The 16,073-nt window shown below is 43.4% G+C and overlaps 2 protein-coding genes across 7 annotated transcripts in view; one reads left to right on the top strand and one right to left on the bottom strand.

The window, feature by feature from the left end:
• The window catches only part of ITFG1 (integrin alpha FG-GAP repeat containing 1), a 267,258-nt gene extending 252,194 nt beyond the window's left edge, over positions 1–15,064 (bottom strand). The window contains exons 1-5 of the mRNA XM_062177430.1: positions 14,842–15,064; positions 13,034–13,103; positions 6,769–6,914; positions 4,775–4,832; positions 3,523–3,597 (exon numbers count right to left, since the gene is read on the bottom strand). Coding sequence (XP_062033414.1) covers positions 3,523–3,597; positions 4,775–4,832; positions 6,769–6,914; positions 13,034–13,103; positions 14,842–15,049 — 557 coding nt within the window. The 5' untranslated portion in view covers positions 15,050–15,064. The remainder of the gene's footprint in view (positions 1–3,522; positions 3,598–4,774; positions 4,833–6,768; positions 6,915–13,033; positions 13,104–14,841) is intronic.
• A 265-nt stretch (positions 15,065–15,329) lies between these two features.
• Positions 15,330–16,073, top strand: part of PHKB (phosphorylase kinase regulatory subunit beta) — a 234,271-nt gene continuing 233,527 nt past the window's right edge. The window contains exon 1 of one of the 6 annotated variants that reach the window (XM_062177429.1): positions 15,330–15,438. In XM_062177429.1, the coding sequence (XP_062033413.1) occupies positions 15,363–15,438 (76 nt within the window). In that variant the 5' untranslated portion in view covers positions 15,330–15,362. The remainder of the gene's footprint in view (positions 15,439–16,073) is intronic. The other 5 variants (XM_062177424.1, XM_062177427.1, XM_062177425.1 and 2 more) reach the window with 5 other exon arrangements.

Below are 16,073 nucleotides of genomic sequence, written 5' to 3' on the forward strand. Positions count from 1 at the left end.
TTGAAGTTGCAAAAAGTAGGCTAGAATTCTTGATAGATAAGTTTGGGCTAACAATCAAAGTCATGGGTGTAGTACAAAATATTGATGCTCCCAGATTTTTCAGTTAAGCACCTATGCAGTATCTGTTGGCTATAAAATCAATATGGACTATATGTATCTTATTTTAGTAACATATTAATGCTTGTTTCCACAGGAATACATTCAGTTTTCTGTTGTCTAAGTCACGATATTGGTAAGCTATAGTCACACTAACAATGATGCAGAAAGAAAATCTTATTTGAGTATACCAGTATATTCTCCAAAAAAAAAAAAAAAAAAGTTGCAAGCAAACATGTTTTTAGGCAGAATAAATTTTAAAAGCTATACTATTTCAGGCCAGCACCACGGCTCGATAGGCTAATCTTCCGCCTGTGGCACCGGCACTCCGGGTTCTAGTCCCGGTCGGGGCACTGGATTTTGTCCCGGTTGCTCCAATTCCAGTCCAGCTCTCTGCTGTGGCCCGGCCGTGCAGTGGAGGAAGGCCCAAGTCCTTGGGCCCTGCACCCCATGGGAGACCAGGAGAGGCACCTGGCTCCTGGCTTCGGATCAGCGTGGTGCGCCGGCCGCAGCGGCCACTGAGGGGTGAACCAACGGAAAAGGAAGACCTTTCTCTCTGTCTCTCTCTCTCACTGTCCACTCTGCCTGTCAAAAATAAATAATAATAATAATAATAATAAATGGTATACTATTTCAAGAAGCATGGGAGAAGAAAAGAGTTCAGAACAAAAAGTAAGATGGCAGTATCATGTAGTATTGTAAAGCTTTCTTGTAGAATAAGTAAAAAAAAAAAAATCCATAAAGATACTAGAAGTCCAACTTTTTGAATAAGAACAAGAACTATTCACAGTTTTAATTTTTCTTCATGTAAATTATTTTTTCAACTGCACATTCTAAGTACAGTGTGTTACACACTGCGTTACACACATACAATGTTCAATGATTAAATCAGGGCAGCTACCATTTCATCTCTCTCTCTCTCTTCTAAGATTTATTTATTGGGGCCAGCACTGTGGCTCAGAAGGTTAAGCCATCACCTGCAGTGCCACCAACCTTTAAGGGCGTCAGTTAGAGTCTGGTTACTCCACTTCTGATCCAGCTCCCTGCTGGTGCGCCTGGAAAGCAGCGGGAAAATCGCCCAAGTCCTCAGGCCCCTGCTGCCCATGTAGGAGACCTGGATAAAGCCCCTGGCTCCAGGCTTTGGCCTGGCCCTTCCCTGGAAATGGCGGTTATTTGGAGAGTGAACTGGCGGATGGAACATCCTTCTTTCTCTCTCCTCTCTCTCTGTATCTCTGCTTTTCAAATAAATATTTTTTAAAAAGAAGCTTCAATAAAGTTTTCCCGTGCTTGGACTGTAAGACAGGCTCAGCCCCTATGATGGTCAAGAATTAAGTATAGGGATGGCGCTGAAGCTCAATAGGCTAATCCTCTGCCTGCGGCGCCAGCTCAGACCCAGTCAGGGCACCAGATTCTGTCCCGGCTGCTCCTCTTCCAGGCCAGCTCTCTGCTGTGGCCCGGGAGTGCAGTGGAGGATGGCCCAAGTGCTTGGGCCCTGCACCCGCATGGGAGACCAAGAGAAGCATCTGGCTCCTGGCTTCAGAGCAGCACAGTGCGCCGGCCGCAGCAGCCACTGGGGGATGAACCAACAGAAAAAAAAGGAAGACCTTTCTCTCTGTCTCTCTCTCTCACTATCCACTCTGCCTGTCCAAAAAAAGAAAAAAAAAAAAAAAAAAAAAAAAGAAGAAGAATAAAGTATAGGAGCATGCGCTGTGGTGTAGCGGGTAAAGCCACTGCCTGCAGTGCCAGCATCCCCCATGGGCATGGGTTTGAGTCATGGCTGCTCAACTTCTAATTCAGCTCCCTACTAATGCTCCTGGAAAAGCAGTGCAAGATGGCCAAAGTCCTTGGGCTCCTGCACCCACATGGGAGACCTGGAGGAAGCTCCTGGCTGCTGGCTTCAGCCTGGCTCAGCCTTGCTCATTGCGGCCATATGGGGAGTGAACTAGTGGATGGAAGACTTCTCTTCATTTCTCTCTCTCTGCTTCTGCCTCTCTTTCTATGTAACTCTTTTAAATAAATAAATAACTTTAAAAAAAATCAGGATGAGGTATATTGAAGTGGAAGATTTAATCAAGACTTTACCTAGGGGCTGGCACTGTGGCATAAGAAGTAAAGCCACTGCCTGCAGTGCCAGCATCCCATATGGGGGTTGGTTTGAGACCCACTGCTCCACTTCAAATCCAGCTCTCCGCTATGGCCTGGGAAAGCAATACAAGATGACCCAAGTCCTTGGGCCCCTGCACCTGCGTGGGAGATCCAGAAGAAACTCCTGGCTCCTGGCTTTGGATCAGCATAGCTCTGGCTGTTGCAGCCATTTGGGTAGCGAACCATTGGATAGAAGACCTCTTCTCACTCTCACTCTCTTTCTCTTTCTCTGCCTCTCAAATAAATAAATAAAATCTTAAAAAAAAAAAAAAGACTTTGCCTAGCCAGCCTATTTAAATTAAATCCATCCATTCCAAAAACATCTAATGTATCAATATTTAAATAGGAACTTGTAAAGTTTGTATCTCTAACTTCTAGGAGGACAAAGAGACTAAGCTGGCTTTACATAGAAAGCAATTACAGATAAATCCAATCTGTTTTGAGAAAGCTATGTGATGACCAAATGCTCTTTTAAAAATCTTTAAGAACAAGCATTTCCAACAAGGGGCTCTTCCTATGGTACATGGAGTTAAGATGCCCACTGGGACACCTGCATCCCACATCAGAGCACAGGTTAGAGCCAAAACTTCTTATCCAGTTTCCTGTGGCTGTGGATAGATAGCAGAGGATAGTCTAAGTCCTTGGGTTCTTATCACCCACTTGGGAGATCCAGATGGAGTTCCTGGCTCCTGATTCAACTTAGCCCAACTCCATGTTGTGGGCATTTGGGAAGTGAACTAGTAGATAAAAGGTCTCTTACTCTGTCTGTATCTATCACTCTTTCTATCAAATGAGTAAATCTGTGGGGGAAAAAAAACAACAAAAACAAGAGATGGATATCGTGGCACAGCAAGTTAAACTGTTGCTTGGGACCCTGCGTCTTATATCATAATGCTGGGGTGAGTCCAGGCTACTCTGCTTCCTATCCAGCTTCCCGTGAATGTGCCAGAGGAGGATGGTGGTGGTAGTGGTGGGACAATATAATGGCCCAAGTACTTGGGTCCCTGTCACACATATAGGAGACCTGGATGGAGTTCCTGGCTCCTGTATTTGGCTTGGCCCAGCCCATGTTGTGAGCATTTGGGAAGTGAACCAGCAAATAGAAGATTTCTCTCTCTGTCACCCTTTCAAATAAATAAATCTTTAAAACAGAAATAAGAACAAGTATCTCCAATGAGCTGATTTTTCACCAATGGTTAAGGCAGTCACTTGACACAGGCATATAGTCTGAATAGTCCAATGATACATACAATTAGTTACGTGGTTATAATATTTACTCACCCTCCTATTAGTATCTGTGGCTGGCTAGATTCATTTGTAACACCAAATATATCAGGAATTAGATCACCATTGAAGCTGAAAAGAAAACAGTTAAAACATTAAGCAGCTATTTTATTAAGCTGTCATTTCTAATCTGTCTTATAAAGAAGAAAAAAAAAACAAAACTTGAGAGGTGTAGATATTACAATGCTAACCAATATTTAGTTGTAATCAATGAGCTATCTGCAAAAGTGATATGTGTCGCTTCCAGGCTTAAGTGTATACTTTCCGAAACTGGACACTCCGGCCCTCTCTAAGCCTGTAGTGTGGTCCAGCTACAAAGACAGTGAGGTCTCTGCAGCCTGATTCTCTGAGTGATGGTGAAGAGCAGAGCTTATTGCCAAGCTATACTCATACAGAGTGTGAGCAAGAAACTGACTTCTGTGTTGAGATTTTGAGGTTATCTATAATAGTAGCATGATCTAGCCCATCACTGAGTGCTAAGGAGACCACACTAATTTCTAGAAACTTATTTCAGAATCATGACCAAACTTGTTTGTTTAGATGGGCTTGCGAGAAGCTAATCCATAGATGGTATAAAATTAATTCTCGCCATTAAATATAATAACAAAGAAAAATATACAACTATAAAATAAACTAAGCTGAGACCCCCCTTAAGGAAAGTAACAGCTCAGACATCTGATGGTCCCGTCCTACCTGTAATACTACCAACTGTAAGGTGGGCAGTACTGAAAACAAGAACATGGCCACAATGTAGTCTAAAAATGATTTTCACCTCACTATCAAACACTACCAGAAATTTGGATTAAATTATTCTGGTGGAGGAGTCTATTTTGAGGAAATAAATGATAATTGAGTTGCAAAAAGGACAAAAATTTCTCCTTCATATAGAGAAAGCCTTTATAAATTCCTGAAGGAAACCTCTTTCATAGCTGTCAATCAAATGCTAACAGTTTTATTTAAAAATAGCTATCTTAATTCTTGGAGTAATGACAATATCAACACAAACTGATAATGGATGTAAGTTGAATCTACGGCAACAAAAACAAAAGCATAAATTTCTTCCGTTTTCCAAAATAATGCATTTTATTTTTCTCTTTTCTTCACTTTGACAAGTATCCTATAATCAAGATCCTAGGCTTCTATAATCTATAAGGGCTAGTGAATTTAAAGCCATTATTTAGCAAAGTAGTTTCCTAGGCTAGATTTTGTAAGCTTAAAATCTCTCCAAGGAAAGTAAGTACATACTTACTCCATAATCAGTGGTTCATCTTGAAAAGTCCTATTGATTATGGTCATATTGTTAGGATCTACAAAGAGAATATACACAGAAATTAGAAAACATTTTATATTAGGTTATATATATATATATTTATGTAAAATATTTTTAAATTCTTTTCAAGATTATCTGTTAATTTATTCCAACTATTACAATTAATGAAATACCAAAAATCTAATTTAAATGGACATCAAGATTGTAAAGATAAAATACTGACAGAATTCATTCAAGAATGAGGAACAGCTTTATAACAGCTTTTTTTGTTTGAAGATGTATTTACTTGAAAGTCAGAGTTACAGAGAAAGAGGAAGAAACATAGAGAAAGAGATCTTCCATCTACTAGTTCATTCTACAAATGGCTACAACAACCAGGGATGGGGCAAGCCAAAGGTAGGAGCCAGGAGCTTCATCCAGATCTCCCGTGTGGGTGGCAGGGGCCCAAACATTTGGGCCATCTTCTGCTGGTTTTCCCAGGCCACTTACTGGGCACTGCATCATAAGTGAATTTACAATTACGTAAACCCACGTCTACATGTGACTCAAGTGTCAGAGGCATTGGCTTTACCTGTAAGGCCACAATGCAGGTCGCCATTAGCTTTCCTTTTGAGGATTCTACCTGAGTACCTCTTATCTCACTCTTCATCATACAATTCAGCATGAAAACTGTTGATAATTAACAAGGTTTTGTTGTAAAGAAGCCAATCTGCACAAGACTACCTGACTCTGATAGATTCACGCTTATATAGAAGTAGTGCTTTTCACCTGGTATGCCTTCCTAAAATACTTACTGCCTATAAAGTACTATGATTACTGCCCATATCCATATTTCCAAATGTGACAGTGAATACATTTGTGCTCCTTGGAATCTGGCTCCATCGACAAAGTTGTCTGTTTAGGTACGCTTAGATTTTTAGGTGAGATTTGAAGGTTTGTGGGTGGGTATGGTAGTCTTTCTACCTCTATTTTAACTTTTGTGTGCTTTCCTCTCATGGGCAGACTATAAGCCAAAAATACCATTTCCCAGATATTCTTTTTTTTTTTTTTTTGACAGGCAGAGTGGATAGTGAGGGAGAGAGACAGAGAGAAAGGTCTTCCTTTTTGCCATTGGTTCACCCTCCAATGGCCGCTGCGGACAGCACATCGCGCTGATCCAAAGCCAGGAGCCAGGTGCTTCTCCTGGTCTCCCATGCGGGTGCAGGGCCCAAAGACCTGGGCCATCCTCCACTGCCTTCCTGGGCCATAGCAGAGAGCTGGCCTGGAAGAGGGGCAACCTGGACAGAATCCGGCACCCCAACCAGGACTAGAACCTGGTGTGCCGGCGCCGCAAGGCACAGGATTAGCCTGTTAAGCCATGGCGCCGGCCTCCCAGATATTCTTGCATCTAAAAAGCTGAATAAAAGTTAATCTTTGACCACTAGATACACTGTAAGTTTTAAAGGCATGACTAAGTTAAAGGCTGTGCCTCTGCTATTTCTAACTTATTGTCTGCTCACTGAACTTGAGTCTCGAGAGGCTAGGGGCATTTATTTGCTGGTGAAAATCACAGGGGTCACAGCATCATCTTAGCAGCCGTTATGTAACTGGCCACTTCTGACAGTTAACGGAGCCAGTAGCTTCCTTGATGGTACAGAGGACTGTTCTTGAAAGCTCAGCCTAGAGCTTGTTCTTTAGCCATCTCAATAATTCTGTAAGCCATTAAAATTATTTAATAAATCTCTCTTTTCATTAAGTTAGCAAGGGTGTATTTCTTCTCTAGAATTAATCCAGACCAATTCTGGACTGAAAAAGAAAAATCAGAAAATGAACCTGAAAAAAGTATACAATTATTGTCACCTATGAACAGCATTTTTCAACTTATTCCAGAACAATCTTTCATTAGATTTACCTAAGAATACCAGGTATATTTTTTCCATATTTTTCCTTCTATATCTAATGAAATATCTTAAAAACTCTTAATACAAATTCACCTAATGTTTGATTTTGTCCCCAGAAGATAACAGCTCCTAATTCATTGTTGGCATGATTTTCGGGAAGATATGTCAGCAGGACATCCATTTGTGAATCTCCATCATAATCCCCAGGTACTACGCTTGTTATCAATGCACTGTGATTCCTAAAAGAAAGAAACATTCGAAAATATCCAGACAAGTTATAGAAAAGGAGAGAATGTATATTTCTATCATTCAAAATATTTTAATGCAAAATTTAAAATTTCACATAGGTGATTAATCTCATTATCTTCTTTATTATTATTTGAGGCTTAGCACGAGAGAGAGAGACAGCAAGCACGAGAGCACTGATAACTTTCCAAAAGCTTGCAGGGACTGGGAATGGGCGAGGCTGAAGCCATGAACAGGAAACTCAATCTAGGTCACCCACATGGGAGACAGAGAACTAATTAATAAGCCATTATGGCTGCTTCTCAGAGTCTGCACCAGCAGGGAGTAAAGGATACAAAATGGACATTTGGACCTTGTGCCCGGCTCTACCTTCTTCTTAAAATACCAATCAGCCAGGAACATACAGCATATTAGTCTCACCAAGCATTTCCAATTAGTCTTTAATGCCTTACCCTTAAATATGAATATATATCTGCCTTTTGAAGAAAACTATGAATATTACATTAAGTCAAAACAAATAGAAATAAACAGAGCTAATGGAGGGGACTGAAGCGAACCTCAAAATTATATCTGACATAAGAAAAAAATTACACCCATAGAAAACAAAGAGCAGGTCAAGAGAAATAAAGAGCGAGAAAACCAAACAATGAAAATTAAAAATGTTTAGCTAAAATAAAAAATTTAATACAGGGCCAGCATTGTACTGTAGCAGGTTAAGTCACCACTTGTAGTGCTGGCATTCCATACCTGAGTGCTGGTTAAACCCCAGCTGCTCTGCTTCTGATTCATGTAATGTGTCTGAACAGCAGAGGAAGAAAGCCTGGGTGCCTGTGTCCCTGCCACCTTATGGGAGACCCAGACAGAGTTCTTGACTCCTGGCTTCAGGACTGGGCCAGATATGGCTGAGGTAGCCATCTGGGGAGTGAACCAGAGGGTGGAAGAGCTCTCTCTCCTTTGTTCTGTCACTATGTCTTTCAAATAAATGATTTAAAAAAAAATTAATAGAAGACACAGAATATAAAATTGGGAAAAATTTCCAGGAAAGCAAAATAACAAATAAAAAAAGATAAAAAAACAAAAGATGGATCCAAGTAAACCAATAAACAACTTATACAAATTCCTAAAACAAATGACTAAAAGAAAAAACAACAAATATATATATATATTTCGAGATTTATTTATTTATTGAAAGGCAGAGTTACAGAGAGAGAGAGGGAGAAACAGAGAGATCTTCCATCTGCTGGTTCACTCCCCAAATGGTCACATGTAGGCTGGGCCAGGCTGAAGACAGGAGTTGGGAGTTCTTCCAGGTCTCTCATGTGGGTGCACAGTCCCAAGCACTTGAGCCATCCTTTGTTGCTTTCCCAGGCAAATTAGCAGGAAGCTTGATTAGAAGTGGAGCAGCTGGGACTCAAATTGGCCCCTATAAGGGATGCTGGTGTTGCAGGCTGTGGTTTAATCCATGTGCCACAGCACCAGCCCTAACAACAAATATTTTTTTAAAAGCCCTCCAATATGGAGGCCTCCAACTTAAATGGGTCCACCTAATGCCAAGCATAATAAATGAAAAATAACATAAACAAAGGCACATCATCATGAAATCAGAGCAAACGGGATATAAAAGCGTCTCAGATAGCACCCCACATTGAAAAATAAAACAAGGCCGGCGCAGTGGCTCAATAGGCTAATCCTCCCCCTTGCGGTGCCAGCACACCGGGTTCTAGTCCCGGTTGGGGCACCGGATTCTGTCCTAGTTGCTCTCTGCTGTGGCCAGGGAGTGCAGTGGAGGATGACCCAAGTACTTGGGCCCGGCACCCCATGGGAGATGAGGTAAGCACCTGGCTCCTGCCTTCGGATCAGCGCAGTGCGCCGGCCGCAGTGCACCGGCCGTGGCGGCCATTGGAGGGTAAACCAACGGCAAAGGAAGACCTTTCTCTCTGTCTCTCTCACTGTCTACTCTGCCTGTCAAAAAAAAAAAAAAAAAAAGAAAAAAAAAAAAAGAAAACAAGACATATTTGAAGAATTTGGGAAAAGAATAAGATCGAAGCTAGAAAACAACATTACAATGAAAGTGTTAAAAGTGAGTATGGGAAGTTAACATACAGGACCTGCCATGCATCCATTTTCAGGATTTCCTTGAAGGATGCACTCCAAGGAAATAAATGAAGAAATGAATAAAAAAGTGGCACTAGAGCCACTTTCAACAAATTAAATAAAGAATTGCCCAGGAAAAGTCCCTTATTAGTAAGTGGGTAGAAGGCTTGAAGAATGAATCCAGATAGGGTGAAAGTAGTGGACCCCTGGGGAAAACAAAAATGCACAATGGGCTTATGGCAGGTATGATGGAAAATGTACAAAGAAGTTAAGAATACATACATAGAAAAACATGCAATCTATTTTTTAAGAAGCAACCATTTACTGCAGTGGGGAAAGCTGTATATGAAATGATACATTGTATATTATCTGGCTCTGACATACACAGAAAGTAATCACTGGGGCAAGTGTTTGGCACAGTGGTTAGGGCACTATTTGGGTAGCTGCATCTATCTTGGAGTGCCTAGATAAGTGCAAGTTCCTGCTGACAAGCGCCCTGGGAGGCAGTGGTGATGGCAAGTACTTGAGTCCCTGCCACCCACTTGGGAGACCTAGATTTGAGTTCTGAGCTCCTGGCTTCTGCCTGACCCATTCCTTGCTGTTGCAGACAACTAGGGGCTAAATAAGCCAATGGAAAATCTCTGTCTCTCTTTCTTTCAAATTTAAAAAACATATGAAAAACAGAAAAATTAATGGTTAAAATTCAAATAACAATTACTAATTGAACTAAACATTGTAACTATGATGTGACAATGGAGATAATTTAAATATGTTAAATTTTATCCTTATCAATGATAACAAAGCAAGAGATGAAGATAAAAAATTATAACTCAAGAAATCACAATGTAAGAATTTATCTAGGCCGGTGCCGTGGCTTAGCAGGCTAATCTTCCGCCTTGCGGTGCCAGCACACCGGTTTCTAGTCCCGGTTGGGGCGCCGGATTCTATCTCGGTTGCCCCTCTTCCAGGCCAGCTCTCTGCTATGGCCCGGGAGTGCAGTGGAGGATGGCCCAGGTCTTTGGGCCCTGCACCCGCATGGGAGACCAGGAGAAGCACCTGGCTCCTGGCTTCGGATCAGTGCGATGTGCTGGCCGCAGCGGCCATTGAAGGGTGAACCAACAGCAAAAAGGAAGACCTTTCTCTCTGTCTCTCTCTCACACTATCCACTCTGTCAAAAAAAATAAAATTAAATTAAAAAAAAATGAAAAGAATTTATCTTAAGATATGGACATAAACGTTGGAAGAAATAGCTAGAAGTTTTAAAAGCAACTGCGTCTGAAAAAGTAACAGTGATATAGGGAGCAAAATGATGAACAAATGTTATTTTTACTTTGAAAAAATATACCAAATTAAAGTAAAAACAAGATTTTTAAGTTTTAAAAGTATATGAAGGTATTTCAAAAAGTTCATGGAACCATGACATCAAAATATATATTTGGTGCAAAAACTTTTGAAATCCAAGTACAGTTTTCATTATACACATTTCTATAGATACACTGTTTGGAAATTCTTTATACAAAACAATTAATATAGAGAAATAAAATAATTGGGGTTTTTGTTTTAACTTAGCAGAATCAAAGTTTGTATATCCTGTAAGTTTCCTTGCCTTCTAATCATTCAGGAAAAATCCCTTCTAGGCAGTTAGTTCATAAATTTCTGCTTTTTTTCTGAATCCAAACATGCTTCTATCCAGTACCCAGAAACATTTCTCAAGAGGGATAAGTTCCTGTTTATGCATTTATAACTTTCCTCTCAATTTTCTAATTCAAGACCAATTTTTTCACATGTGTTTGAGCTTAACTTGAATATTGTAGTATCTGAACACTAATTACCCTCCACAGGGATTTTTTAGAAAAGTTTCCTAAATAGTTTCTGATCTTCTACATATTAATTCATCCTGCACATGGTTAAAAACTAAATCAATTAAAAATACTCTTTTTCTCATCTCTGCTTTGCACAAGAATCTGCAATGATCTTCCTCTTCTCATGGGACTGAGTTCAGACTCCTTATGCTATTTCTGAAGATTCTACTCTGCCCTGATCTCATCTTCCCAGCCCAGAACTCTCTGCAGTGCATAATACTCCTCTTGTGTTAGAAAAATTTTTCTACCCCTCTTTACGACCTGCTGCTTTAACTGCCATCTCTTTTTTAAAAATTTTATTATATGTGTTTTTATTATTTTATTTTCTTTTCAACTTTTTTTAATAAATATAAATTTCCAAAGTACAACTTTTGAATTATAGCGGCTTTTTCCCCCCATAACCGCCTTCCCACCTGCAACCATCCCATCTCCCACTCCCTTTCCCACCACATTCTTCAACATGATTCATTTTTAATTATCTTTATATACAGAAGATCAACTTAGTATATACTAAGTAAAGATTTCAATACACTGCACCCACAAAGACACACAAAGTATAGAGTACTGTTTGAGTAGTAGTTTTACCATTAATTCTCATAGTACGACACATTAAGGGCAGAGGTCCTACATGGGGAGCAGGTGCATAGTGACTCCCGTTGTTGATTTAACAATTGACACTCTTATTTATGACGTCAGTAATCACCCAAGGCTCTTGTCATGAACTGCCAAGGCTATGGAAGTTCACCAACTCCAATCTTCTTTCTTTCTTTCTTTTTTTTTTTTTTTTTTTTTTTTTTTTTGACAGGCAAAGTGGACAGCGAGAGAGAGAGACAGAGAGAAAGGTCTTCCTTTACCATTGGTTCACCCTCCAATGGCCGCCATGCTGTGGCCGGCGCACTGCGCTGATCCGAAGGCAGGAGCCAGGTGCTTCTCCTGCTCTCCCATGCGGGTCCAGAGCTCAAGGACTTGAGCCATCCTCCACTGCACTCCCGGGCCATAGCAGAGAGCTGGCCTGGAAGAGGGGCAACCGGGACAGAATCCAGCGCCCCGACTGGGACTAGAACTCAGTGTGCTGGCGCTGCAGGCGGAGGATTAGCCTATTGAGCCGCGGTGCTGGCCCACCAACTCCAATCTTATTTAGACAAGGCCATATTCAAAGTGGAAGTTCTCTCCTCCCTTCAGAGAAAGGTACCTCCTTCTTTGATGGCCCGTTCTTTCTGCTGGGATCTCACTCACAGAGATCTTTCATTTAGGTAAACTTTTTTTGTTTTTGTTTTTTTTTTGCCACAGTGTCTTGGCTTTCCATACCTGAGAAACTCTCATGGGCTTTTTAGCCAGATCCAAATGCCTTAAGGACTGTTTCTGAGGCCAGAGTGCTATTTAAGGCCTTTGCCATTCTGTGAGTCTGCTGTGTATAAATGCCCTCTCCAAACCTGAATGCCCTCACCTACATTTTATTTATATGGTGAAGCTCAAATTCCAAGACTCTCTGGAAGTTGCCACCCTGGCTTGCACTGACCAATATCTTCCTCTTTGAATTCAGAGAGCAATCAACCCTTGCTTCTGGTAGTTTCAAAACTGTGTTGGCTCACTATCAATTCGGGGCTAGGACAGATTACTGTTTCATGAAATGCTAATCATATCAAAAAACATATTATTTGAATATTAAAAAGATCCATATGTTAAAGACCTGATTGAATTCCACCAAAATCACCCTTAAAAAGTGTTACCATCTGGAAGTCAAAAATTAGAATGGAGGTCACTGACCTTTGTTCCACTGCAAGCCACACCCTCCCTTCTGACACTTAAAACACACTGGAATCATGAAGAGCCTCCTATCAGTGACCTGCTTTCAGATCACACTCAGAAAGAGGGACAATTCCTAACAATCAGGAAAACACATCAAATTGCAAGGGAAGGAAAGGTAAAGGACAAGACCCGAATCCACAAAAATTAATTCTCTTTAAAGCCAATTATTGGTCACCTTCAGTACGTTCATTTATTTCCTAAGAAGTTACCTGCTACTCCTAACTAGTTTTGTGTCACAATAGCACAGAACAGTAAGAATGATTTCGAAACAATCCAGCTAGCCACTGTACACCCATTATTACACTAAGGACTAATGTTTTTCGAGAAACAAACACATTCATACTTACAAGGACACTGTTACTTTTGGTTTAAAATAGGGTGCGTTCTGGTCTGCCAAAAAGACAATTAAATCGTTTCCTAAAAGAAGCAAATTTAGGATATTAGAAAGTATGTCCCGGTAAGACATCCAGTCACCAGTCACACGCTTTGAGCATGTTCTCAACAAGAAGACGTCTAATACACTCCAGTTCATGTGCCTGAGAAGTATACTCCTAATCCTAGGGGTGAGAAACTTTTCGTCCGCCGAGGGCCATTTGGATATTTATGACATCACTCACTGGCCATGAAAATTATCAACTTAAAAATTAGCCTGCTTTGGATTTCTTGAGTTGAGTGTTGCCTGTGGCTTCCTTGGCAGGGCCAGATCAAATGATCACAAGCGTTAATGCAGATGGCAGGCTGGACATTCCCCACCTGGGATCTAATGGAATGCGTCCAGTCTAGCACAAGTTCAATGTTCAAAGCACAAGATGAGTAGGAAGGATGAATGACCTTGGAAAAACATAATTGACCAAGATAAACTGAAGCCACTGGATTCTGCCTAGGAGTCAGATTGGTTGTTCTTTATGTGGTTCTTTTAAATCAACCAATCTGTCTTGGTTAAAGCCCTGTCTTCACCAAACTTAACCACTGCACCTTACTGGGGTCTTTAGCCCATGGTACAGATACACCACACTGAGGAGAAAGAAATGCCCATTGCAGGTGTCACAAAACTGACAGGGTCACAAGTAAGCATATAGCAGAAAAAGCTAAATCCCCCAGGGGCTCCCATGAAATCATCCCCCAGGTTGATGCATTCTCAGAGCTCAGCTCTCATGGGGACATACTCTGGCAACTGCTTAATCAAACACAGCACATCCTTAAAGACAAGGGCAGTCTTTGTATCCAGGTTGGTGAGATAGTTACAGGTTTGGCAGTATGCAGCTTGGGTCAGGATCCTTAAAGTTCTGGATGAGTTTTTTTTTTTTTTTTTTTTTTTTTTTAACTTCTTAATGTCTTTAACTTTCAAGCAGCACCTGCTTTTGTGGGTGCTCAGGAATGCTAGGACCCCCCCCCACCCCCAACACATACCTGTCCTCCCGCCACTCATCAAGACTTAAAAAAGTTCCCAAGAACCACAAATTGGAAAAGAAGGTGGAGATTTGGAAAACTAGAGTAGTGGTCAAGATGGGGAAGGGTCAGGTGTACACAAAAGACAGGCAGCCCGGGAACGAGAATGCTTCCCCAAGGACGCACTGGGTTTATCAGTGGTCCCTGCACCATGACTGAACGAGCTGTGTTTGAGGCCTTGAGAGGATACAGCAGCTTCAAATCAAACTGGGAGCCTGAATAAGGGAGGGACGGGTGAATGAGGCACATGGGGGAAGCAGGGGCACGGCCCCCATGAAAAGGAGCTGTCAAGTTGCATCTTCTCCTGTTCATCAAGGGAGAAAATTGAAGCGAAGCAGACGGGAATAGAGGGGCCTCGGGAGAGAACGTGGAGGCAAGCTACCGAGATTCCTGGGAATCTGCAAGACAGGTGATTCCACGGGGACGATGGGGTGCGTGGCTCAAAGCCGCTGGCTTCTCAGGGGGAAAAAATCTGGGGTATTGCCATGGCTTTAGGGGGGAAGGTCAAATTTGGTGGCTAGGTCGGGACCTGAGGCTGGAAGAGATGGAGAAAGGGGGCAAGCTGTCAAGGGAGCTAGAAATGAAGGGAGGGCCGGGAAAGGCGGGCCGGGAAATGCAGAAGGACCGGCAGTCCGGACAAGGGATGTGGGAACACCGGGAGGGGCACACGGACAGCGGACAGAGGGAGGGCCCGGCAAGCACTGACTTTCCCGCAGCACGAAGAGGTCCGTCTGCTTGTCGGAGTTGAGGTCCCCGAAGGCCGCCAAGGTGCCCCAGGCCTCGGCCCCAAAGAGCTCGGCCGTGACGTTGTGCAGCGCCCACGCCGGGACCGGCCCGACTCCCAGCAGCGCGAGCCCCGCAAGGAGCGGCGCCAGCAGCACCCAGGAGCTCGGCAGCCGGCCCGCCGCCGCCATGGCAGCCCCTCGGCCCCCGCCCGCAGGCCCAGCGCCGCGCTTGACGGCAGCCGCAAAGCACCGCGCAGCTGGCCGAGAGAGAAAGCACGCAGCCCCGAGGCGCTGAGGAGTCGCCGCCGGCTCCCCTCTCCCTCTCCCTTAGGGCTGCCCCTCTGACGCTAGGGAGGCCGTGGAGTAAGGGTGGGGAAGCTCGCTCTCGCGCTCACTTCCGGCTGGTCCGCCTCCCGACAGTGTCGCGCGGGGGGGCGGGGCCGGCCGGGCAGTGCTGACAGGCAGCCCCGGGGGCCGTGGCCAAGGCAGCGGCCCGAGCGCGATGGCGGGGGCGACCGGGCTCATGGCCGAAGTGAGCTGGAAGGTCTTGGAGCGAAGGGCTCGGACCAAGCGCTCAGGTTTGGCTGGCTGGGGCGCCACCCCCTGCCCCCACGCAGTGGGTGGTTGTTCCCCTCAAGCAGCGTGGGCGGGAGGCAGGTGGGGGTCCTGGGAATGAACCGGGGCCCGCGTGTGTCCCTTAGAAACTAGATCGTGGCCCTCGTTACCGATGTCAGCCCTCTTCGTCTCTAAAAATTAGTTGGCACTCCCAGCTACTATGTGTGACCCCCCAACCTGTTATTTCAATGTTCCTCAGAAAGTAGCAGCAACCCCCTCTTTGCCCGGAGTCTGGCCCCTAGAAATCAGGCGGCGACACTTTCCAATCCCTGTGAACCTCTTCAAGAAGTCAGATAGCTTCGTTTTTAGATACGACTATGACCTGGCGCTAGAAAGCCGGCGGCTGCTCGTTGCCTTATTTCGTTTCATATATGCCTTTTACACTTCCTACTGGTTCCCAGCATAGCTTTCTGCGTGGCAGAAATGAAGGGAGGCAGGGCAGGGCCGCGAAACAGGGCAAGTTGAGCGTAATTCGGGTTTTTGAGGAAGCCGACCCATTCCTTAGGCAAGGGGGCCCAGGACCCTTGGTTTCCAGTTGTGTTTTTCAAGCCCAAGGCCACAGAGGTCAGAAAACCCAGTGTAGGCAGTTAGAGCAGCT

Source organism: Lepus europaeus, chromosome 19 (assembly GCF_033115175.1).
Source record: "Lepus europaeus isolate LE1 chromosome 19, mLepTim1.pri, whole genome shotgun sequence".
Taxonomy (NCBI): domain Eukaryota; kingdom Metazoa; phylum Chordata; class Mammalia; order Lagomorpha; family Leporidae; genus Lepus; species Lepus europaeus.